At 37.9% G+C, this 23,126-nt stretch overlaps 3 protein-coding genes across 5 annotated transcripts in view; all 3 read right to left on the reverse strand.

Annotated features, from left to right (window-relative positions):
* LOC114144954 (ELKS/Rab6-interacting/CAST family member 1-like) overlaps positions 1-4,392 on the reverse strand; it is a 160,576-nt gene extending 156,184 nt beyond the window's left edge. The window contains exons 1-2 of one of the 2 annotated variants that reach the window (XM_028018226.1): positions 4,224-4,392; positions 1,288-2,396 (exon numbers count right to left, since the gene is read on the reverse strand). In XM_028018226.1, the coding sequence (XP_027874027.1) occupies positions 1,288-2,157 (870 nt within the window). In that variant the 5' untranslated portion in view covers positions 2,158-2,396; positions 4,224-4,392. The remainder of the gene's footprint in view (positions 1-1,287; positions 2,397-4,223) is intronic. The other variant, XM_028018232.1, reaches the window with a different exon arrangement.
* Positions 4,393-4,688: 296 nt separating this feature from the next.
* On the reverse strand, positions 4,689-10,081 carry tlr9 (toll-like receptor 9). The gene is made up of 3 exons (XM_028018245.1): positions 9,886-10,081; positions 6,691-9,660; positions 4,689-6,606 (listed from the first exon to the last, which is right to left on the reverse strand). The coding sequence occupies exons 1-3, from the start codon at positions 9,886-9,888 to the stop codon at positions 6,400-6,402; spliced, it is 3,180 nt and encodes a 1,059-aa protein (XP_027874046.1). The 5' UTR covers positions 9,889-10,081; the 3' UTR covers positions 4,689-6,399.
* A 1,346-nt stretch (positions 10,082-11,427) lies between these two features.
* Positions 11,428-21,497, reverse strand: LOC114144974 (acylamino-acid-releasing enzyme-like). Of its 2 annotated transcripts, XM_028018267.1 has the most exons (23): positions 21,371-21,497; positions 20,787-20,916; positions 20,583-20,709; positions 20,394-20,481; positions 19,524-19,599; positions 19,329-19,420; positions 18,760-18,834; positions 18,530-18,667; positions 18,339-18,430; positions 18,178-18,218; positions 17,365-17,486; positions 17,180-17,240; positions 16,981-17,078; positions 16,839-16,890; positions 16,605-16,693; positions 16,293-16,431; positions 15,334-15,417; positions 14,895-14,975; positions 13,541-13,629; positions 12,805-12,992; positions 12,563-12,665; positions 12,371-12,477; positions 11,428-11,768 (listed from the first exon to the last, which is right to left on the reverse strand). In XM_028018267.1, exons 1-23 carry the CDS (start codon positions 21,380-21,382, stop codon positions 11,663-11,665), a joined length of 2,190 nt encoding a protein of 729 aa, XP_027874068.1. In that variant the 5' UTR covers positions 21,383-21,497; the 3' UTR covers positions 11,428-11,662. The 2 variants fall into 2 exon arrangements, with proteins under 2 accessions (XP_027874068.1, XP_027874059.1); XM_028018258.1 differs by lacking the exon at positions 21,371-21,497 and having other exon boundaries at positions 20,787-21,003.
* Positions 21,498-23,126: the final 1,629 nt, after the last annotated feature.

Raw genomic sequence — 23,126 nt, forward strand, 5'->3', positions numbered from 1 at the left:
TATTTGGATTCTCTTCTAGAAAAAGAACAGACACACAAAGATGTAAAATGCCTGATAAAGAGAGAAACAGAAGGGCACTGAGATAAAAAACCAAGGGAGGATAAACAAAGAAGAGACACTACACAGTCACCATGGTGAGGCAGACAGATGGATAACACCTCTGAATGAGTGGGACAGACTCCGGGGGAGAGACTGCACAGGACAGACTGGTCACCATTCCTTCAGCAAAAGCTGTGAGCCCTTTGAGAACCCGGCAAACCCGGCAAACACCTTGAACAAGTTCCCATGGAAACACATGGAGGTAGCATGGAAAACATTGTTAGTCAAAACGGCAGCCAAGCTATTCAGTGTAACCTTGAAGATGAGAACAAATGGTGTTTTGACAGAGTGATTTTCAGAGATGAACACAAAACATCTGAATGTAACTAATGAAGAAACTCACTGAAATTAATTTTTGATATTTTGTCACCTTACAATAACTACGTGTTTCCTTATTATTCTATAGGGCAGACCAACACAAAGGAATTCACAGCTGTAAAGTGGAAGGAAATTGCTAAATGTTTTTCAGTTTTTAACTATTTAACTAATAAAAATAAGTGGCATTGTATTAACCACTCCAAATCCATACTAGAACCACATTTTACTGCGCTAGCAGCTGTAAAACCTCTGGGAAATGTGTTTTAATATGTCCTGTAATTAATTGCTTATTCTTCTCTGCAAAATATCTCAAACTCAGACACAATGGTTAGTTAATGAACAATTTTTTCCACACACTCTCAAGTGGCTTTAGTAGAGATGCAACAATCTACAGGCCAGAGATTATAATGGCCCTTTATTTTCATTCTAAAATGCAACATTATGTACTTTGATGCACATCCTTCATTGTCCGTTGCTACCTCTTTACAAAAGAGTACTTTTGTACTTTACTTTTTGTACTTTACAAAAGTACAAAATGTTTTCTGAGGTTTTGCTCTTGGATAGAAAAAGTCAAAAGAAATTCAGACAGAAAGCAAGAAACAGAAATCCATATTGGGCAAGAAGCACAGAATTGGTGCATCTTCAATACTTAGGCTAATTCAAAGAGGTTCAACAAATGTGTACCAAAGCTCTGATTTTCATTGTAAACAGTGTTTAAAAACCATGTAAAATTTCTTCCTTTTTCTTTACAATTATACATCATTATTTGTTGATTTGTATCATAAAATCTGAATAAAATAAGTTTAAGTTTGAGGATGTAATATGTAAAAGTTCAAGTGCGTAAGGCTCTGTAGCTGTCTGCTTTCTCACCTGTAAATCGTCTTGGTTCACTCTGCACTGTTCCTTAAGAGCAGGCGTTCTTACTCCCTCTTCACGCCTACTCCCCTTGTCTCTCTTTACATCAGGGCTCCAGAAATTAACACTATTAATGCCATAGCCTGTCTTTCCATCCCTCCCTCCATCCAGTTCCCTCCGGAGACTTTCATTCTCTCTCTGCAGATCCCTCAGCTGAGTCTGGAGATCACAGGTGGAAACCTCTCCCCGATCATCCGAATCCATTGTTTGTGTGCATCTTCCAGACTGCCGTCGCAAACTGGAAGTTCCTGTAGAAAACACAGTTTGGTCTCCACAAGAGTCTGATAGGTGATGCATACCAGAGGCTGTGATGTTTGGGGTGCTTCCAATTGCTGTACTGCGGCCAGTGGAAGATGAGCGGCTGGTACTCCGCCCTAATGTCATGGTACTTTTAGGGTATCCACCAGAGGGTTCCAAGGACTCCCGCTCATTGGGATACATGGTGCCAGAAATGGCATAGGCCGCACTTAAAGACTGGATGTTCTCCATGGACATGGTTTTTCCACCTGGAGCTGTTGCTGAACCACGAGTTGATCCTTTATCTGCTGTTGATGTATTGACTTTGAGTCTTGAACCAAGCTTTGAAACTGAACCTTGTGCTCCGGTCAGTTTAGCTGCTGGTGGAGGCCCGCCCCCTGACACAGAGCCGGGCTCAAGTCCTGATCGGGACCCAGGACCTGAGCTGACAGCCTGTTTACCTTTTCCCTGTTTTGCAGACCTCGAGAAGCGTGAATGAGATGAGCTGCCATCATTTTGCCCACCACTCTTTGCAGCAGCAGCAGTCAGCTTGCCGTGCGAGGGCTTGGCTCTTATGTTTAAAGGCATGGTTGTATGGCAAAATATAACATGTGGAAGCAAATTGTCACAGACAGAAAAACTGGGATATCCATTTGTGGAATAAGAATAAGCAATGGGAGTAATAAAGGGCACTTATTCACTTGTCCATATCTGACTGCGCATGAATTGAGACTTATTTTGTCTTTTGTGAAGAAAATATGAGGCTGTTGGCAGTGATGCTCCAAGAAGTCTTGGACTTTCAGTTACACTGCAGGTCATCATGGCTTCTAGGCAGCAAACAATAAGACAGACATACAAGAAATACAGAAATGCAACAACAAGAATAAGAATAAGAGATTAAAAATGGGCAAAACCAACACAACTATAAATAGTAACCATTTGTGTGCTCACACTAATACAGTTCTTTTCAAAAAGGTGATCAAAGTTTTAAACTCTCCTCAACAACTTCAAGAATAAGTGTTTTGCTTCCCACTGCTGACATTGCAAATGTTGGGAGAACTGGATATCAACTTATTTGCTAATAATGAGATTATAGATCAGTAGCAAAATACAGAAAATAACTAAGTGCTCTTAAATCAGCACTCACTGTGTCTTAAGTAGAAACCATAAAGCAGTATTCCAGTCTCTACATCCCAAAGCAAAAGTGAAAAGGAAGGAATGTTGATAGGTGTGATTAATTTAGCACCACAGAGAGTATTAAATGAGAACTTAAATGTCTGCAGAGGTCTGACAAAAAAGAAAACATTGTGCGGAATGCTTTGGCCTCAGGAGACTGCAAAGAAAATTGAAAGACCACTCTTCATTACATCCCATCCCTCTGGGCCAATTTCAAATTTACAGTCAGACTTTGCAAGGCTGTACACTCCTCGGGCTTCAACTATAAATAGGGGACGAAAAATAGGTACTTTGAATTTAGGCCAAATCCTACTTGGTACATTATGTGATAAGAAATCAACATGCAATCAGCAGACTTTGTTAATACATGTGTATGTATCATATTAAGTGGTAATAAAGAAACTTCTTGGATTTAACATGTTACAAACAATACTATATTAACATTTTCAGACAAATAAAAAAGTTTCCTTAGAGACCTAGCATGTTGGGGGAGCAGACATTGAGAACTGACTATAAAGCAGGGGAAAATAGAAATCATAATCCCTCCTCTAATCTAAGAGGATTGGGTACTTGGAGTCCCTTTACAGGATACAACTGAGGGACTGGTTAAATCTGCCTGTCAATCATAACAGAGCTGTCAATCCCTTATCTGTTATTGCTCGGGACAATAAACGGAATGTCCTGTACAAGAAATGTACAGTCTAAATGACAATAAATTGGGCTTATAGAAATGTACTAGGGAGTTTTTCTATTCAAAGTGAGACAATGACAAAATAAATTCTACATATGGTTAAAAAAAAGAAAGCACACACATGCTAGCTAGTACCTATAAAGCTTTTTCTATATTACAGATACTGAGGTGGAGGTGCCACAAATAGCTGGTTCATTACAGTGAATGCCAGCGAAGTATATGCCGCTAAATGTATTACATTTTAAAAATGTATTACATAAAAAATAAAATAAAATAAAAATGCGGAGAGGGAAACTGAAAGGTGGTGGGAATGCTTGATTTAAATGCGCGTCTGGCATTAAATCAGTCCACAAGCGCCTGCAGCTTACTTTGGAGTCGACAACCAGCTGTTGCTGTGGAGAGAAAAGTGGAGTCACCACCCTTACTGCGAAAACAGAACACCTTCAAAAGCATCATAATTTATTATTCATAATAAAAAGGGTTTACTAAGTAGTCTAACATAGTTTAAAGCTAGACAGACGAACAACCTACCAAGAAGACCTTATAAGTGACCAGACAAGCCGGGCGCAGACGCCCAAACAATTCTACTACGACCACGGCACGAAGGATTAGTTTCTAGCATATACACGGCCACACGAGTCCGAGCTTGTAGCTTACATAAGAAATAATCTGTCACGCAAACTGACCGCAGTCAATTTTAATTTATATTCATATAATAGCATCACATGTCGCTCCCACCTTACAAAAAAATGTCCAGGTGCGCCCTGTACGCGCAGCTCCATCTTACCGGACAGGCAGCTCTCCATCACCGCTCAGTCCCGTCGGCCGTATCCCGTCCGACCTCAGCGCAGACTCCATGATCTCATCGGCTCAGCTGTGACCTGTCCTACCATCGGGTCCGCGTGGGCGCGCTAACCCAGCTGGCGCGTGCGCGAGCAAGAGCTGTGGTGGGGCAGCACGAGCGAGCAGTGATTGGACGATTTAATTTTCCACACAGATTCCAGGTTAAGCAAATATTCATACATGCACACGTCACATGCGTCAGTAAATCAGTTTGATAATTGCATTTAATTTGAGTAAATAAACTGTAACATTAATACCAAGTGACACATCTGGCAAAGACGTGTAAACATTTTTTTTCTTTTTAATGGGCGCATCTTTTTTCCAGCAGTATAATCTCACAAATAAAAATGTAAAACAGTTAAATCGTTTATTTTATTTATTTATTTCCAGTAGGGAAAAAACCCAGACAAAAGTTGTTTGTTTAATATCTTTGTCACACTGCTTGATACCACTGTTACAATGGTGATTTTAAGAAGATGTGTTTATAGATATATATTTTGTGAATGCATTTCATGTAAGTTTGTAATTCAGATATTGCTTGTGTGCATGATTTTAATAATTCATTTGTGTCTTTTAAATTAGCGCTCACTGGTAAGCATATTTAACATGTGTCCCTTCTCCTGGCAAACCTAAGTCAAATTATCTTGTCAATATGTCTTCAAATGCACCAGAGACCATGACAATGCGACTTGGGGACAAGGGTTGGCACTCTCTGCATTACAATACATTTCAAACATATGAGATGCTAGATTCATGTTTTGTTTTTTCTTTAAAGACACACCTCAACATTCAGACTTCTTTGATAGGGGTCTATTCACATCTCACATTTTCACTTGGCAATAGTATCCCAATCCACCTCGCAAAAGACTGGGCTACTATTATTGATTTCTGTTTCAAAACTATTCAGGCTTTTCATTTCCTCCCAGCCAAAGAGAAGTGAAACTTTCAGAGTGGTGGGTATCTTGCAGGTACATCACATACCCTCTTGTAATGTTTAATAAATCAGGTAAAACAATGTCAATTTGTTTGTAGTACTGCCATAACTGAATTCCAATTACCTTCGTAGCACCAAAGACCCATTTGTTCTACAGGGGGTCTTTGGTAAAGTTAAATATAAATTAATCAAAATGAAAAACAGAAACTATTAAATTGGAATTGTTTAATGAGTAAGAATAACTTTAAAATCCTAATGTTTCAACAAATACAGCTCAGAAATCAACTGAGGCTTAGGGTGATAAACTTATCTGTCTTTGTGTAGGTTAACTACTGTCTTTTACATAAGCTACACCATCACACCTGTGTTCAGCCTTCTGTGACATCAAAAAAACGTTACAAGCCATCATCTGTTTTGCTGTAATTTTGCTCCAAAAACTGAAATACAGACAGGTAAAGACACAAAAAACATTAATGTAAGTCTCAGTTTGTCAAAATGAGGTCAGATGGAAATGTAAAATTCAACAATACAGTCCAGAAAAAAAGTTTCTACCTCCTCACTAAATTCTTCTGTTGTTGAAATTGTTTGTGACACTTCAATAAATCAAACTTTTATATAACACAATATATAATCAATGGACTGATAAATTCTGCTCTCTACCAGAAAATTCAGAAGAAAATTGTCATCCATTTGTAACACTAAACTCAAATAAACTTGTTCACCTGGACCACTTATTAAATAAATGGAATAAAGGTTTTAAAGTGATCCAATCAAAGACTGGATCACTTTAAATTGCCACATTATGGCAATTGGCAATAAAGTCCAATTGCCATAATGTGCCATGACTTTAAGGAATGAATTTAAGCTGGATGGCATTCAATATGGCTCAATTAAAACAACTCTGCAAAGAAGAGTGGGCAAATTTCCTTCTAGAACCTATATTTAAAGCGTTATTGGAGGGGAGGGAATTACTTTTTCATATAGCACCAGGTTGGTCATCATAATTTTTTTCCCTAAAAACTGAAAACATTATTTATTTATTTATTTATTGTATTTAAACCCCAGGTATCTTTGTCTGATATAAAAATGTATTTGATGACAAAAAACAAAAACAAAACAAAAAAAAATTTAAAAGCAAAAACAAAGGTAGATACTTTCCCAGGACTTAAACTATTTCACTTAACGATCATATAAAACTTTCACTCATGTTATTGTCATAAAACTTGAGATTATCAGATGATAATGCCATTCTCATCTGGTTCCAGAAAAGGGGTTGAGCTCTTGGGTTTCTCGGCCAGGACAACACAGACTTCCTGCACAGTCTCTTTCTCAGTTGGAGGTACTTTAGTTTTGGAAACATTTCATCCAAGAGAACCACCACAGCTGCATCAACCTTAAATAGAAAGTTTCAAAAGTATTTTAGGGCTATGAGAAGATTACAACGTCCACAGAGCATAAAAAAAAACTGGGAAAATACCTTCTCATCGAGAAGCCTCTGCTGAACCATGAAGAAAGCTTGTCGGATCACACCGTTGACCAGCTCAGTTCCATTTGTGCTCCTGGACAGCACAAACACTGTCTTCACACTGCTGTGAACAGCACTGTGTAAATTATCGATACATGAGAGCCCAGGTATCCAGTCCCTCTCTTCTAAACAGAGAGAAAATCTTCTGTGGTCAGAGCATTCCAAGTTAGCAGTCAGCTCATTGTAAACCCAGTCCCTCACAGCGAGATTCCTGGTGTCAAAAACCACAAAAGCATCGTAGTGATGATCTGACACACCACCGGGCAGCTGGGAGTAGCCTTTGAGTCCTGCCCAGAAGATTTGCAGGCAGTACCACACATCCCAGCCATAGAGATGCTTCAGCAGAGGAAGAGCAGTAAATGTCACAGATAAGAAAGAGCAAACCAGGAAAGCTAAGCTACCGAAGATGTCCTGGCAGGAATGTTGGTCTATGGACAGAAGAATCACACCTTGTTGAGAATCTGGGTATCCACAGCGCACTCGTGTTGTCAGATAAGGAATGTTTACTGGAGTAGTCCTCAAGTAGACAACGAACCATGAAGTATTACAGTCACATTTAAATGGGTTTTCGTGCAGGGTGAGTTTCTGAAGGGTGCTCCCCTTTTGAAAGGGTGCAGGTAGATGCTGATGGTTCAACTCTTTGATCTTGTTGTGATTGAGATACAGATGCTGCAAAGACTGTGCTTCATTGAAGAAATTGTCTGGAATAGAGGTAAGATGATTGTGACTCAGGTCCAGAAAGGAAAATTGGTCTCCAAATTGTATTTCCTGTGAAACCAAATTACTTAGAGAGTTGTAGCTTAGGTCCAGATGACATAAATTGCTCAGAGCTGAAATATTTTGCCAGGGAAAATTCTTCATGGAATTTCTGCTGATGCAGAGGCTCTGAAGGCTCACTGGGAGGTTACACAGTACTTCTGCTGGAAGTGACTTCAGGTTATTGCTGGAGATGTCCAGGAATTTCAGCTTTGTTAGGTTCTGAAAGAAATGAGCGTATGTGTTGTAGTCAGCATTCCACATGATGTCCAGATGATTACCACTGAAGTAGAGGTACTGCAAGGACCTGCTGACCAGCCTTTGATCTATCCGCATCCCGATGCCATTGTTAGCAAGACTCAGCACTTCCAGGTTAGTCAGATTTTTAAGAAACTCAAAACGATGGCCCATTCCTCTCATCTTGAAGTGAAAGTCATTATTACTGACATCTAATACCTTCAGTGTAGACTGAAGTTCACTGAAAGCATCGCCACGATAAAGATCCAGCCTATTGAAGGACATGTTAAGAAAGACTAATTTTGTCATGTTATTGAACTGCCCACCCCTTAATGTCTGACTCATGTAGTTGTATGAAAGGTCTAGACAAACTGCCTTTTCCATGCCTAAAAACACTCTTTTATTAAGTGATAAGATGTCATTTTGAGAAAGGTCAAAAGATAGCTTTTGCCAACAATACTTATTTTTAAAGCTCAGTAGAGATGGAATTTGACACTCCCTGCCATCTGTTGTTTCTGGTACAATAGACTGGTCAGATTCCCAGATGTGGCTACTAGTTCTTGTTTCTTTGTCTGGTATGAGAGTGTGTACGTCTTGGAAATCACCTGAATACAAGTTCTGGTTCTGACAGCTGTCTGGTTCTGCAGTTCCAGATGATCCAGAACAGCATGGAAGGAAATTCAGCATATTTTGGGAGAGGTCTATAGCAGTGAGAGATGGTAGCTGCTTCAGGGTAGTCAAATTGCATTCGCTAATAAAGTTCATTCTCAGTTCTAATTTTGATAGATTTTTGAGTTGAGACAGAACATGGAAACCTTTTTTTGATATGGTATGGAAAAAGTTCCCACTTAGTAAAAGCCTTTGCAGACCCGATATGTTGCCAATGTATGGAGAGAGATCCAGTTCTCCAAAGGTCTTCAGCGGTTCATAGTTGTAGATGAGGCTAATCCAAGTGAGGCCGGTCAGCTCTTGAAAAAAGGTGCCATTTTGTATAGCAAACGCCAGCAGGTTGTCAGAGATGTCCAGTTCCTTTAAATTCTTCAATGGTCTAAAAAGGCCATCTGGAAATGTTTTTAGAGAATTTCCTCTTAAGCTCAGAAATGTGATGGAGCTGTTCTCAGAATGCAGTGAGTTGGGATGCAGCTGGAGAGGGCGATTTTGTGGGCAAGGGAAGCAGGGCCGTGCTGCATGGTCGCAACGCTGACAGTTCCACTCCAAATTCAGATACTCGAGGGCTGTCAGGTTGGCAAATGACCCTTCTGGGACCTCTGTCATTGTATTCTCTCTTAAATCCAGCGCCTTCAGTGAGGCTGGCAAGTCTTTTGGGACAGCTGTTACATTATCATATCCTAATGTAAGGTTTTTGAGTTTAGGTAATCCTCTAAAAACAGTTGCATTGATGTAAAAAGACTGATTGCAGGGGTTGGCATAAAAACAGTTTTTGGAGAGTAGCAGAGTCTCTAGATTTGGAGTCTTTAAAGGGACAAATATGTTAAAGATGCAATTGTACTGCAAATCAAGAAACAGCAAGTTTTCAGGTAAGTTTGGTATAGATGTGAGGCTGTTTCCAGACAGATGCAGAGATGTAAGATTTTTAAGGTATTTGAAGGCATGGGGGTCAATTTCCATGTTGCACCCTTGCTGCTCAGGGAGTCTAAGTTGACCTGGGAGACAATTGCCTTTTATTTTTAAAATATTAACATTTGGGACACCTGCAAATGCGTGGTTCCTCACTGCTTGTACCTTAGTGTCACTCAAATCGATTGATAAAACAGTAGCAGCCTTAATGATCGGGATGTGCTTGATAGGTCTGTTAGAGCAGTCCACTGTGGTTGAATTCACATCAGCGTCACATGGAAAAAACTGGATGTTGATTGCATTTCCATATAGCAGAAACTGAATCACGATAAGAAGAACTTTCTCCAGAGCCTGAAAAAGTGTACCAAATTTCAATAATAGTCAGAAAATACTGTAAAAGCATGCAGTTTAACTAAAGATAGTTTATCAATACATTCAATAAATATTGCAGTAAAAGGAGCTTTTAAATCACTGCAAACACACTTTAATTCCCTATGTAAAACTTATCCAGTTCTATAGCTTAATATTTTTAAAGGGAAACACTCTATTTACAAGGGTAGAAAAAAGGTCACTTACCATATCAGATTAAAAACAAATCATAATAGTTTGAGAAAAACTTTGTAAGCGTTATTCCTCTTGAAGAGAAGACAGGGTGTAAATTGTCCAAAGGTGTCTGCAGTAAAACGAAGCAAGATGAATGAAGAAGTGAAACCATGTGGTCAAATATGCAGTAGTCTGATGCAAAGCATGTGACATAAAACAAGGAACGAGGAACATCAGCTGCAGATTTAACTGATGTAATTTAATACACTTTAAAACAATATTTGTTAATGAGTTTTTGTAATACGCTCTTCAGACTATATTAAAAATAAGTTTATTTTTTTTAGATGCTGATTTCCTCAAAGGGAAGAAAGACAGAGGAAATTCTCCAATTCTGAACAAATGTAGATGTCTTGGGCTTTGGGACATTGACAGTCATACTATACAGTTTTGAGATCACCTAGACCAATATATAATAACTTAAATTGGCTTTATCGTGCACATTTTTTAACATGCACTGTAGAAAAACAATTTTTTTTCTCAGTGTTTGACATTTGACATAACTGTTTCTGTTTAAGGTAAAACTGTTGTAATCTTCTTTCAAGTTCACAAGTTGACATACATTTCCTTATAGTATTTGGCAGAGGTATTATGTAAACTGTTTGACATTACTCTAAAATTTTTGACCTTCTCACAATACAGTAGTTTGCTGAAATTTTTGACTATTCCTCCATACTGCCTTGTAAACTGTTTAATGTCAGACGAGAAAAATGCTTATATCTTTTCAATCGTGTAAGAGAACTACACCTTTGTAATGGTTCCCTCTGTTAAATAACATTTTGTGCAGGATCACGTATACTGATGCAGGCATGTGGTGAAAACAAAAGGCACACTGTTACAGCTGTGAAAATGTACCACTTCCCCTGCTGTTTCTAAAAATTATCACTCAATCTAAATTTATTAACATGCATTGGTACGGGACGTCAGGGACTGCTAAGTGTCGTATGGTGGCTCACAGATGTAGCATCTTTACTAGAAACTGTAAACACAAACAATACATTCACTTACAAACAGAAATAACAAAAGTAAATATTGTTGTCTGCAGAAGTTTTAACTATGTGAACAGAAATAATAATAAAAAAATAACTAAGTCTCTTCTTCCAGTTTACATATAGTGTTTGGTCAAATGTTTACATTCAACATGGACATGTAATTTACGGTGCATTCAGAAGTGCATTTACCTAAACTTATTGGAAGCCAAAAGTCTCCTAACTCACCTACACAAAAATGCATTTAAAAACTTGACTGACATAGTGAGCTGTCTTACAATTGTTTTATTAAGTGCACAAAATGGTACAATCAAGAGATTTAACAAAAAAATAAAAATAAAATCACCCAACCAGAAGAAAATCTCTAAAAAAAAAAAGACTGATTATAAGTGTTATTCTTTTCATGTAATCAGAGAGAAAGTCAAAATAATTAAGAGCCCTTTTCGTTTTCTGATTCAAATTACAGAAAAAGAAAAATCAAGTCAGTATCAATAAAATATTTCCATTGAATCAAATATTTTTATTCAAGTGTGGTATTATTATTTTTTTAATTGTTTGTCATTCTCTTATGCAATACTCAAAATTAACAACAATACCCACAGGTACATTATGGGTTACGCACAGTTAAAGTGTATTCTAGCTGAAGATCAATTGTCAATATTTTGGCTTTGGATTGGGCCTTACAACATAAAAATAAGTTTGCATACACAAATTAATGTCCTTTAGTGTTTTTGCACATTACAGCTATCTTCATTATGTTACCATCACAGACCTAAGTGTTGAATTATCCACAAAGTGATGTTCATGAAACCATCCGATTCTGCATCCACCTTGGAAAGAGAGTGGTTGTTTCCAGGGTACCACAGTAACCTGTGCAAATATATGTTTGAGCATTAATAAACAAACGGCAAAGCACGTTGGCTGCATTCATATTGCTGTAAGGGCACCGCCCTGTAACTCAATGTGCCTTTGTGAATAGAAAGCATTTCCATTCGGAAAATGTACAACTTATATGTGATGTGCCTAACAAATGCAGTGGTATGTTGGCTTTGTTCAATATATGCTTCCTTAGAGCGTAATAGGAATTCCTAAGGACTATCTGGCATGCTGTCTGTTTTTAAATTAGGCTGAAAAGTTATGCTGTTATTTGTTTTGTGACGTGAGCATTGGAAAACACGGGCGGTTGTCATGGTCATCGGGACATGTGACTGGAGTCTTCCGGCTATTTATACACAAGTTACACACGTATTTGCGGGCAGGGATAGGGAAGCTCACGTGACACCTGTAGCTGCGCTCTATTCTATTCTATTTCAAATAGGGATGTATGAAGAGAAGGTTCACAGTCACATGTATGTGGATGGTTTTAGAGATCTGAACTATTTGTGCACCACACTTACTGTATGTCACTATGGCAACTTTTAATGCGAAAGCTACACGGTCTGTTATGCATGAGGCGCCTGGGTAGTGCTTACCGAACAGGGATCTGCTTTGCTTTCAGAGCTTTGTAGTATTCAATTCCTTGCTTGTTAGGCACACGCTTGTCATCTTCCCCTAAAGTCAACAGCACTGGGGTCCGAACCTTAACGAGATAATAACTTACATGATATCACTACAACAAAAGCAGTAAAGTCAGAAGTATGCGTCTGAGATTTACATAAATATACCTGAGGGACGTATTTGATCGGGGATTTGTTCAACATCTGCTCCCAAACAGCAGGATCAGGGAGACAATCTGGACTGTAATCGTAACCTGCCTCAACAACACACCTGCAAAAAAATCAACATTTAATTTACGTCTCCATAAACCAATTATAAAGCACCACAGTTTTGTAATTGCTCAAGACTTTCACCACAGGAATCACCACATATAGACAAGAGTGTTGGGATGTTTTACAACTAGACCCACCAATCCGGGATATCCGTGCTGCCAATCATGGAGGCCAAATTGACGACAGGATTGCGAGCCACGCAGGCCTTGTAGAACCCTGGGTACTGGCCAATTAGATGGCAGGCTAGAAACCCCCCATGGGAGCCTCCAGAAATGGCCACTTTCTCCCTGTCAAACCTGGCGTCTAGGACACTTTCAACAGCAGACTGGAGGAAGTAAAACACAAATGGCAGACTATGTAAAAGACAATCTGTAAATCCCACAGAGAGTGATCAAGGGAGAACAAAAGAAGAACATTTAAAAAGAGCTCTGCTGCTAAGAGCCATCTTTTACATCTATGGCAACTCAAAGTCATTATATACAGAGACCAATAGAGTACAAACACTTTACCAAAGGCAATACTGAAATTCATTTGTTTTGAACAGGAGCTAGAGATGCATTTAAGGCTCATTTCTGTTTGCTTAAAAAAATAATCCAATTGCGCACTTGCTCAGCATATACCTATATAAAAAAAAAGTATTATCTCATGGACTTTTCACACTTTTTAAATTTTACAACAGTAAACTTTATTGGAGTTTATTGGAATTTTTGTGATATATCAAAACAAAGTAATTCCAGTTCAGTATAGAGAGTATATAAAAAGAAATTCACTCTGAAGATGGGCAATTGGAAAATGAGAGGACTTGAACTTTATCAGCAGCAGGCTTATTTTTGTGTTTATTAGGTCCTCAAATGGTGCTAGCTATGTTCTTACCTGAACATCCTTGACATCCTGGGAACCCACATTGCCCAGCAGTGAGAGGATGCTGTCCTGGCCAAAACCAAGAGAGCCACGATAGTTGACTAAAACAGAAAACGTACATTCAGAAGCATTCCCACAAGCACCAACATGCCTGGTAATGTTTAGCTGTATTTTTATGTAGATAAATGCATACTAAATTTCAATACAGATTTCTTAGATTTATTTATGCAACATATGCATTGTTGGAGGATTTGAAACAAAGTTACCTGAGAAATTATTTTTTTCTGAACGATGATTTTGGGAATCTTTCTTGTGTTTTGCAGAAAACTCATACTGGCTGCTTCGTCCATCAAATACCACAGAGATTTTTTCAAAGAAAAAAAACACTAAAGTTTTGCAGCTTTTCTGAGAAGAAACCAAGAAACGCTTTAAAAAGAACCAGAGGTGTGAACTCAGTGTATACTCAGCGTGATGCAGCTAAATTCATAATCAGTTCTCTTTTGAGAACCCAACAACTACGACCTTTTACAAAAGGTTTTAGTTTTTATACCTTTTATAAAAGGTTTTTTGATGCATTTTTTTTGCATCAAAAAAATTATAGAAATTCTACTGATCTTTTCCTTAGTTTATGTCTTTAACGCCACACTATTAATGACAAAAACAATTAAGAATCAAATTATGAAAAAAAGTAATCCCAAGACATTTAGAACATTCAAAAAGGCAACTTTATTTTTTTTCTCCTTAATAGCACTGTTCATATTTAACAGGTATGATTGTTTATGTGCTCTAGAACTGTAAATGCAACTTCCACTTTCCAGCGAGACCGAGACGGCTTTCTGAGAATGTTTCCCACACACGACCTTTACCATTTACTCCACTAATTCAATTATCAAGGTAGAAGCAGACTGCAAAGGCATTCCTACTCCTAAGAACCTATAAGATTTCTTTAAAAAGGCTATTTACCTTCAACCTAAAGTAAGTACCCAATCGATCTATAATGTAGAGTTACTATGTTGTAGAAATGCTTACAGAAAGGACACATAAAAACTTAATGTTAAGCGCTGTGGAAAAAACCTTGAACAGAAAGGTGTTTCCAGCAAAGTTTATATAAAGAAGGTTCTTATACAGCCTTCCATTAAAAAAAAGATAAATGAAGTGATAAAAATGTATAAAAATGAGCCATTGAGTGTCTCTCACCAACTGAACCAGTATCAGTGGCCACAAAACAGGAAGCAATCCTTGTATTCTTTGTAAACCAAGTTCAAAGTTACCCAAAAAGCCGAGTGCTATGTTTAAAGCATCATAGTTTCTTATGTTTCAACAGGTATCAAATGAAGCTGCACTCAACATTTGTAACCTAACTTACCCAGTAATACACCAAAACCCATCCTGCAGAGCACAGAGGTAGACAGAAGCCACTCAGCTACAACCACAGAGTGAGGACCTCCTGATGAGAAAAACAGATTAACAGTGAAACAGGCCTGACATGTTCAATTAGAAACTGGTGGCCATGGCAACAAATGCACAATTAAAATACTGTAAAACGTGTAATTAGACTAACAGAGGTGTATCTCTGTGACAACTACTGAGCTTGTTTTCAGTAAAATGAGGTAGCACTTTGCCACAAGGAGCACCATTGTCATAGCAACTACTGTCTGCAACGTCAATCTGATCAGTAGAAGCTCTTGACTGAAGAGAGCCTAAAAATAAACCCAGTAGGGATTAATAGCCTAGGTTTTATTACTTCATAATGTAAGCTCTTTTGGAATATGACATTTTTTTATCCATCTATCCGAGTTACGAACCATGAGGGAGAACAATCAGAGGTAGTTTCACTCCTTCCTTCACTTCTTTTGGTTTCATCAGCACAGCTTCATAGTCAATGCCCGCTGAAATACAGTAAAACATATTATTAGTACAAGTAGAAGAGCTTAGAATAGTTTACAAATAGTTATACTGCTGTGTTGTTTGCAAGCATAATAGCAATATTTTTTATGCATTTGGTCTTTCACAAACAAAAACTCTGTGGTTAATAAACAATATTTCATTACAATTATGGATGCAATTGTTAAACATTGTATATTGTTTAAGTATGACTTCTACTGTCTATCCAAGAACATTTCAACATTTGAGAACCCAAACTAAAAAAAACAACAAAAAAAAACATTTTTTAATACATATTAGGTAATCAGTTAAGCAGTCTGCTTCATGGCATTGCTACTGTGGAAGTAATACAAGAACGCAGTTATTTTTAGCGGTGAATTAATCAAATTAGACAAAACACATTTTAAAAAATTCAATGGGGTAAATTATCATAACGATTAGAATAAAAGACTTTTTTAAAATTTTCTCCACCATTCTAATAAATACAACTTATACAAGAAAGTCAGACTTTATGTCACATGTTAGTTTTATGGAAACAGTCTCCTTAAAAATAGAAATAAGTAGCAACCTGAGTGGCACCAAAACACTGCCTGATATGTTTTACAAAAGACAGTTGCCTTTTACAGTACAGACCAAAAGTTTGGACACACTTTCTCATTGAATTTAATGAGAAGGTGTGTCCAAACTTTTGGTCTGTACTATAAATCACATATAGTTTGAAAATTAAGACATTTTTTAGTGGTTTAATTGTGAAGTTTAATAACTGAAACAGAAAGAAAAAAAATATTGTCAGTTCATATTATAAAACTAAAACGGGCAACAACAGAGTTACAGTTCTTAATAAATATTACTTCATGAATATTCCAAAGAGTTATCTTACGGTATTGATGGTTGTCAAGTCCTTCTGAAGGAGTGAGAGTCTTGATCTGCCAGTCAATATCTGGTAAAGTCTGAGACTCTTCCAGAGTAACCCAGACCACTTCCTCTTGGGAGTCCTTTCCTGGAAGGAAGCCCACCCTCTGAACGACAACAAAAAAAGCACATTGGTGTAAGAGAGAAAATCTGTTGTGTTACATAAAGTTCCTTTAATAAGTTTTTGAGAACTCCCAATTAATCCAATCTGACATTTGCATGGATTAATTGAAAAAATCTAAATTTTTCTAAATTTTCTTAGCAAAGACACAGATCCTACCAGATTTGGAGGGCAGTTAGGAGAGGAGCAGCTGACCACCATCAGATCACGCTCGATGTTCAGAAGACACCAGTTACCGATTTCAGACTCTACAACCAAGCATTCACACAAATATAAAATAATAAAATCACTAACTGTGACACACAAATAATAAAATCACTAACTGTGACGGGCGTGAAACTGTCAACAATGAATCACATTGATTTATAAAATGCAGTGCAGTAAGAGACTAACTTGCAGTCAGAGAGGTGATGCTTCCTGTGCTTGTGTCCACTACCAAGAGATCCTAAAGCACAAAGAGAAAAAAAAACAACAACAAAAATTGAATTCTTTTTAAACCGCCCTGAGCATGACAACAAGTAAAAACTACACAGACCTTTCGGCTGCGCTGAGGACAAGCAACAACAACCCGCTGACTGTCAGCTGACCAACACGTCAGAGACAACTGACTGCTGTAGATGCCAGTGAAGCCATCTGGAAAGTCATTAAAAGCCAAAGAGGTACATTTTTTACACTCTTACTACATACTTAGAAGTAAAATGTGTGTTTTTATGTTCCTACTTAGCACCATTTACCTTCTCTTGGTCGTCCAACGATATCCACAACCACTGAGGTCTTCTTAGTGTACCAGTCGTACTGCAAAAAAAGAATACAGCAGAGAAAATTCACATATTAACAAACTAAAAAATACACTTGTGTCTGTCCAATTAGAAAACTGGAAAATAAACATGTAAAAAAAAAAGTCTCAAATTTTTCTTACCATACAAAGCTTGCAGCACTGCATGTGTGGCCCATATACAGAACATTCTAGATAAATAATTCGGCACTGATCTGGGCTCAGCCTTGGGGAATACACTGCACTGGTGTCCGACGACAGCTGCTCTGTTCAGACAACAAATAAACATGTACGTCAACAACTTCATGAGGCTATGTCAATGCTAAATTGAACTAAGATGACAGAGAGAATGTTTTCCATGAGTGTGTATTCACAATGTAAATATTGGCACAGTTGCCTCATAGTACACATAATGTCCAGTAGAAGCTAACACTAGAGGTGCGCCGATAAGTTTAATCTGAGGCATGACCTATATTTTGTTGATTTATATTTTTTTAAGAAATATGACATGTAAAAGAAGTCAAATGTGCCACATGTTTTTCGTTAGCCATAGTAGTTGTGATTACAACAAACAATTAAGGAATTCAAGGAATATCTGCATTTATGCATCACAGCATACATCCTGAGACTTAATCTTATTCTTGAGTTAAAAAACTCAAAACAAGTACATGTTTCTAGGTTCACTCATCTAGTTTCTTTGCATTTAATGAGAAAGTGAAATAAATAAAAATGTATGATTTAATAACATGCATTTGTTTTAGTGACTTTTAAGAAATCCCTTCCTCTACTGCATACATATGCTGATAACACTTAATTGCACTTAAACGATGTTACTGTAGTCAACAGGAAGCAACAATGTGCGAAATACAAATCAGGAAGTGAGGCTTTACAGCTCCATAACACCTTATGTTAACAGTGTTGAATTGATAACAAGTGTTACAAACAATTCATGCTTACCACATTTCCCACCCGTCAAATCGACATAAAACAAAGATGACCTGAAAGCGACAACAGAAATACTAAAACGGGTGCATTCATTTGAACTCAATTGCATTAAAACTCAATTTTAATTTGCCACAGTCCAGCTGCTGTATGCTGGTACCATATTTGATAAGCACCTCCGATTGGGACAGTACTTCAGGCCTAGTCTGAAAGGCTCGTGCCACCAGCCTATAAACACCACACCTGTGTCACCTGGGGCCCAAAATGCCTGGAGAGATGAAAACAGTTGATTAAAATCCAAAAAATGTGTTACCACATTAAAGGCACACAAACATTCATGCAAAGATGGATTTATTGCAGTGGCAACCTGTCCAGGTGAGATGCTGTCAGGTACTCCTTCCAACACAGACACATTGTCCCCCTCTATGTCCAAAACACACAGCACTGGACAGCTCTTGCCAACTAAGGCTTCTCCCCAGTCCTCATAGTAGACAAACTGCTCCCCCTGCAGGATGAAATTCACACAACGACTACAATTTAGAATTTAGTGCTGTGAAAGGCAACAAGATTAATTCAACCACAATCTAGCGAATTCACTTTAATCGTGTCTTTTTTCTCCACCCTCATGGTCTCCTCCTCATCTTCAATGGAAGACAACTCTGGCAACTCTGTCTGTAAAGGCAAAATGAGAAACGGAGCAGCAGGTTGTTAGTCCCTCAATCTGAACTCTCTCATAATGAGTATCTGATAAAGGACAGAAAACATGCGTCACTGCTGCCTCGGTCACAGAACAATAAATGCAGACAAGGAATGTTGGTTTTGAGAAACAATGGAAAATAGCTCAGGTTCATCCATTATGAAAACACGGAAAGAGTGAACCAGTTTTCCGTGATTTTCTGATTGGGTAATAGTGCTGCTAACTTCTGGCAGTGGTAATCTTGATGGTTTGTGTGAAGTGTGAATTATTTACATGACTTGTTAGGGACATGAACTTCAACCTTTCTTGGAAATAAGATAAACCTTTAAAGACCAAAACAGCCGCTGCTTGATGTTCCTGGCTGTGTAATGCAATGTTTAGCCTGGTAGTAGTTATTTGCAGTAAACAAAAAAAAAAAAAACCTGTTTAAATTTATCCTAAAAACTATTTTTTTCTATCTACATCTTACCTGGAAGAAGGATTTAGTCTCAGGTCTCTTTTTTTCAGCAACATACAAGAGGTGTGTTTCAGAGTGCGACCAAACCAAGCTGCCAAACTGCTCTGGGAATGTACAAAAAAAAAAAAAATCCAGATGTTACGGCAAACTGCTAAACAAACTGCAGGTAAAATGCAGCTTTTTTTTTTTTTCCTGAACATGATTTACCATCCTCATAGACTTTGCCATGTTTCTTTAAAGCTGTTAGGTTGATGCTCTTCACCTTGATGTTTTTACTCCAGATCTAAAATGTAACATAAACATTTAATACATTTGTATTAAAAAACACAGAGTAAATATTATTCAGACAAAGATAAATTGCATACTTTAGAAATAAAGTGAAATGGAACAAGGACAATAAGTGTAGTTCCTTTAATATGCAACCCACACCATACTTTAAACCCAAATGTCGTAATCTGATGACATGAGTTAGCAGACCACCTTCAAATGGAGGCTTGAGAAACATTTACTTGAATAAGTTTCAAAGTCTAAACACAGTTTACTCCAAGACACGTTGATGGATCACCCAGTGACCTGACATGACTCACCTAATGCAGTAGCAAAAAATGGATTTGACTTCTCCCAGTGTATAAAACAAACAAGAAGAATCAGACACTGCTCCTGGGTTATTTAAATCAAATAAATAGCAATTGAGGACATTTTGCAAAGAAAGGATTATTGGACACAGTATGGATGAGCGACTTTTCTTTGCAGCGTTTTTGTTTGAGTTTGTTTTGGAGTTTATTGTACCTGCTGCTGTAACTGTTCTATAAAATGTCCCATCCTGCTTCAGTCAGAAAGCAACCCATCTATAGCTGAGTGTTACATGTTTTCTTACTTTTGGACAGTGCAATGTGAACAAAAGAAGTGTGCTCAACTGAAAGCCCTCTAAGTGATATGGCAATGTGTTTGTTTGCACATTAACTGAGATCCAATCATTAGGGATGGATTTTAATGCCAAACGTGAATGGTTGTGATTGCTGAGGACTGCTTTTATCTAAATCACCCACATCTGAAGAGAACCAGAGAGCCACACACCTCCAGAAACTGCTTCTCCTCTCCTTTGACCGTGCATTCTCTGACAACTGCCTTCATTTCACCAGAGGGAGAGTCCTTACTCAGAAGTCTGAGGTGAGAAACAAACGACGAGATACAGTTGAGTTTTCCTGGATTGTGACTCAAATTAGATAGTATATCTACTCAAGATAAAAATAACACTTTACATACTCTCCTTTGACTTCAGTACAGTTTCCAGAAGTACCAGAGTAGACCACCGACTTATCATCATGGAAGACTATGTATTGTCTGCAGAATTTGACATTCTCATTTCTCTCCAGATCACGCTGGCTCCACTCTACAGGCATGAATTCAGAAATTATATGAATCAAATAAAAACGGAAATATTTTTGATGTGACAGATGTTAGAAGTACCTGTGTATATGTTGCTGTATTTGCCTCCATACTGAGAGGTGATGACAGGTCCCACGTCTGCTCTGCTTAAAGAGGGAAAGAGGCTGAGCTCTCTGTAGAGTTTGGCAATTTCCTCCGAGTTGGTTATCACCTGGCAGCCCAGAGAAGAACAACTGCGCTTTAGTGAAAACAAATGTTTGACTGCGAACAATGTCCTATTCATTTCCAAGCTAGGTAGCTAGCCATCCATGAAAAGTTGGTGAAGTTTAACACCGTTTAACCATAAAAACAAAAGTCAGCATATGTAGTATTTCCCCGATTTGTTGCCTCAAGCAACAGCTTTGCATTAAGGTAAGTAATCAAGACAGTGTGGATTATTCTAGAGAGATTTGGGAGTTCAAGCCATATGACAAGGAACTTCCTGCTGGAAGTGAAAGAAAACTACGGATCCTACGTCTGTCCGCTAGCTTGACTTAAACTGACTACATCTGTTAATATCGAAACTCAAATGTACTCTAGATAGCTCTAAGGTTAAACCTATGCAACATCTGCCATGCACGTTTAATAAACATTTAAGATTGCTGGACAATTTCTAACAATCATACCTGTGACTCCATGGCAGGAACCGTACGCGTCGCTAAACACAGTCCAATTTACTCCAGCGCTTCACTTTGACGTAAAAGGATAGACGCTGGATAAGGGAGAATATCGTACGTCAAGGCTTCCGCCATATTGTGAGTGGCGTGTTTCGTTATTTTAGGCCTGCAAGCGGTGCGGGATATTTATGCCGATATAAATTAGATCATTCTTTGTGTGTTCTGTTACTGAAGCATAAATGTGTGTATTTAATACATATTTCCAATATATTGACAAAACAGCATTAACTGTGGCGGTTTAGACTACAGTACTGTCAGTTTTCGTTGTCAGCCCTAACTTAACAAATATGGTCAACTACGTCTGATCATAATATTACGGAGCCCTCTAGGGGACATGGGGAATTTTTTTTCTTTTGCGTTACCTCGCAATACTTTTGCGTTACCTCGCAAAACTTTTGCGTTACCTCGCAATACTTTTGCGTTACCTCGCAATACTTTTGCGTTACCTCGCAAAACTTTTGCGTTACCTCGCAATACTTTTGCGTTACCTCGCAAAACTTTTGCGTTACCTCGCAAAACTTTTGCGTTCCCTCGCAAAACCTTTGCGTTACCTCGCAATACTGTACTGGTCAGTTATGCAGCATAATTGAATACTGCAAGCCTTTCTTACGGTGGGCGCCGTACTTTATGCTTTAATATAAGGTTATGTGAGGTTTTTCCATGAATGTTAGTATCTTTTTGTGAAATATCTGAAGTTTTATATCTTTCTTTAGGATAGAAAGGCACCACAAACCTACGATATAAACAGAAACCTTCCGTAAGTAGGAAAGAAATAAAAATACATTATAATTTGGACTATTTCTGAGTTATTATCGCGGGTAATAAATCATCTGACAGTTTTGATTGTGTCTCTGTTGTGTTCGTAGTCTGAATGGTTTAAAGAGCTGCTTTCAGTGCCGCTCCATCTTCGCCTTAACAGACATAAACATGCAGTAATAAATCGATTTTCAATCAGTGTTTTGCACCAAACAGTTAATAATAATAAACAAGTTTTCACTGAGGCTCTGTAAGAGCCATATGAATGAAATAAGTAATTATTGATATGACAGGAGCAGCGGCTTTGACACTTGTGTGGTGGGTGTGTCGACGTGGGCGTGACGTCACCAGGTATGAATGGGAAGGATACTGGCTTTGTGTGTATTAGGAAGCAGATGAGCGGGGCGGTCAGTCCTTGCAAAGTTTGGAACCTGATCATCAAAATGGAATAAATCGATAATTGTGACAGAACAAAGAAATGATCTGGACTTGATTGATAAACGGACAGATGAGATTCCCCGAGTTAACCCAGTGCGGCCCTTTACCATCATTAGTTTGTCGTGTTTTTAATAATAAAAACTTGTTAACAGTAAAAACTGTTTGGTGCAAAACACTGATTGAAAATCGATTTATTACTGCATGTTTATGTCTGTTAAGGCGAAGATGGAGCGGCACTGAAAGCAGCTCTTTAAACCATTCAGACTAGAACACAACAGAGACACAATCAAAACTGTCAGATGATTTATTACCCGCGATAATAACTCAGAAATAGTCCAAATTATAATGTATTTTTATTTCTTTCCTACTTACGGAAGGTTTCTGTTTATATCGTAGGTTTGTGGTGCCTTTCTATCCTAAAGAAAGATATAAAACTTCAGATATTTCACAAAAAGATACTAAAATTCATGGAAAAACTTCACATAACCTTATATTAAAGCATAAAGTACGG

Source organism: Xiphophorus couchianus, chromosome 1, assembly GCF_001444195.1.
Source record: "Xiphophorus couchianus chromosome 1, X_couchianus-1.0, whole genome shotgun sequence".
NCBI lineage: Eukaryota > Metazoa > Chordata > Actinopteri > Cyprinodontiformes > Poeciliidae > Xiphophorus > Xiphophorus couchianus.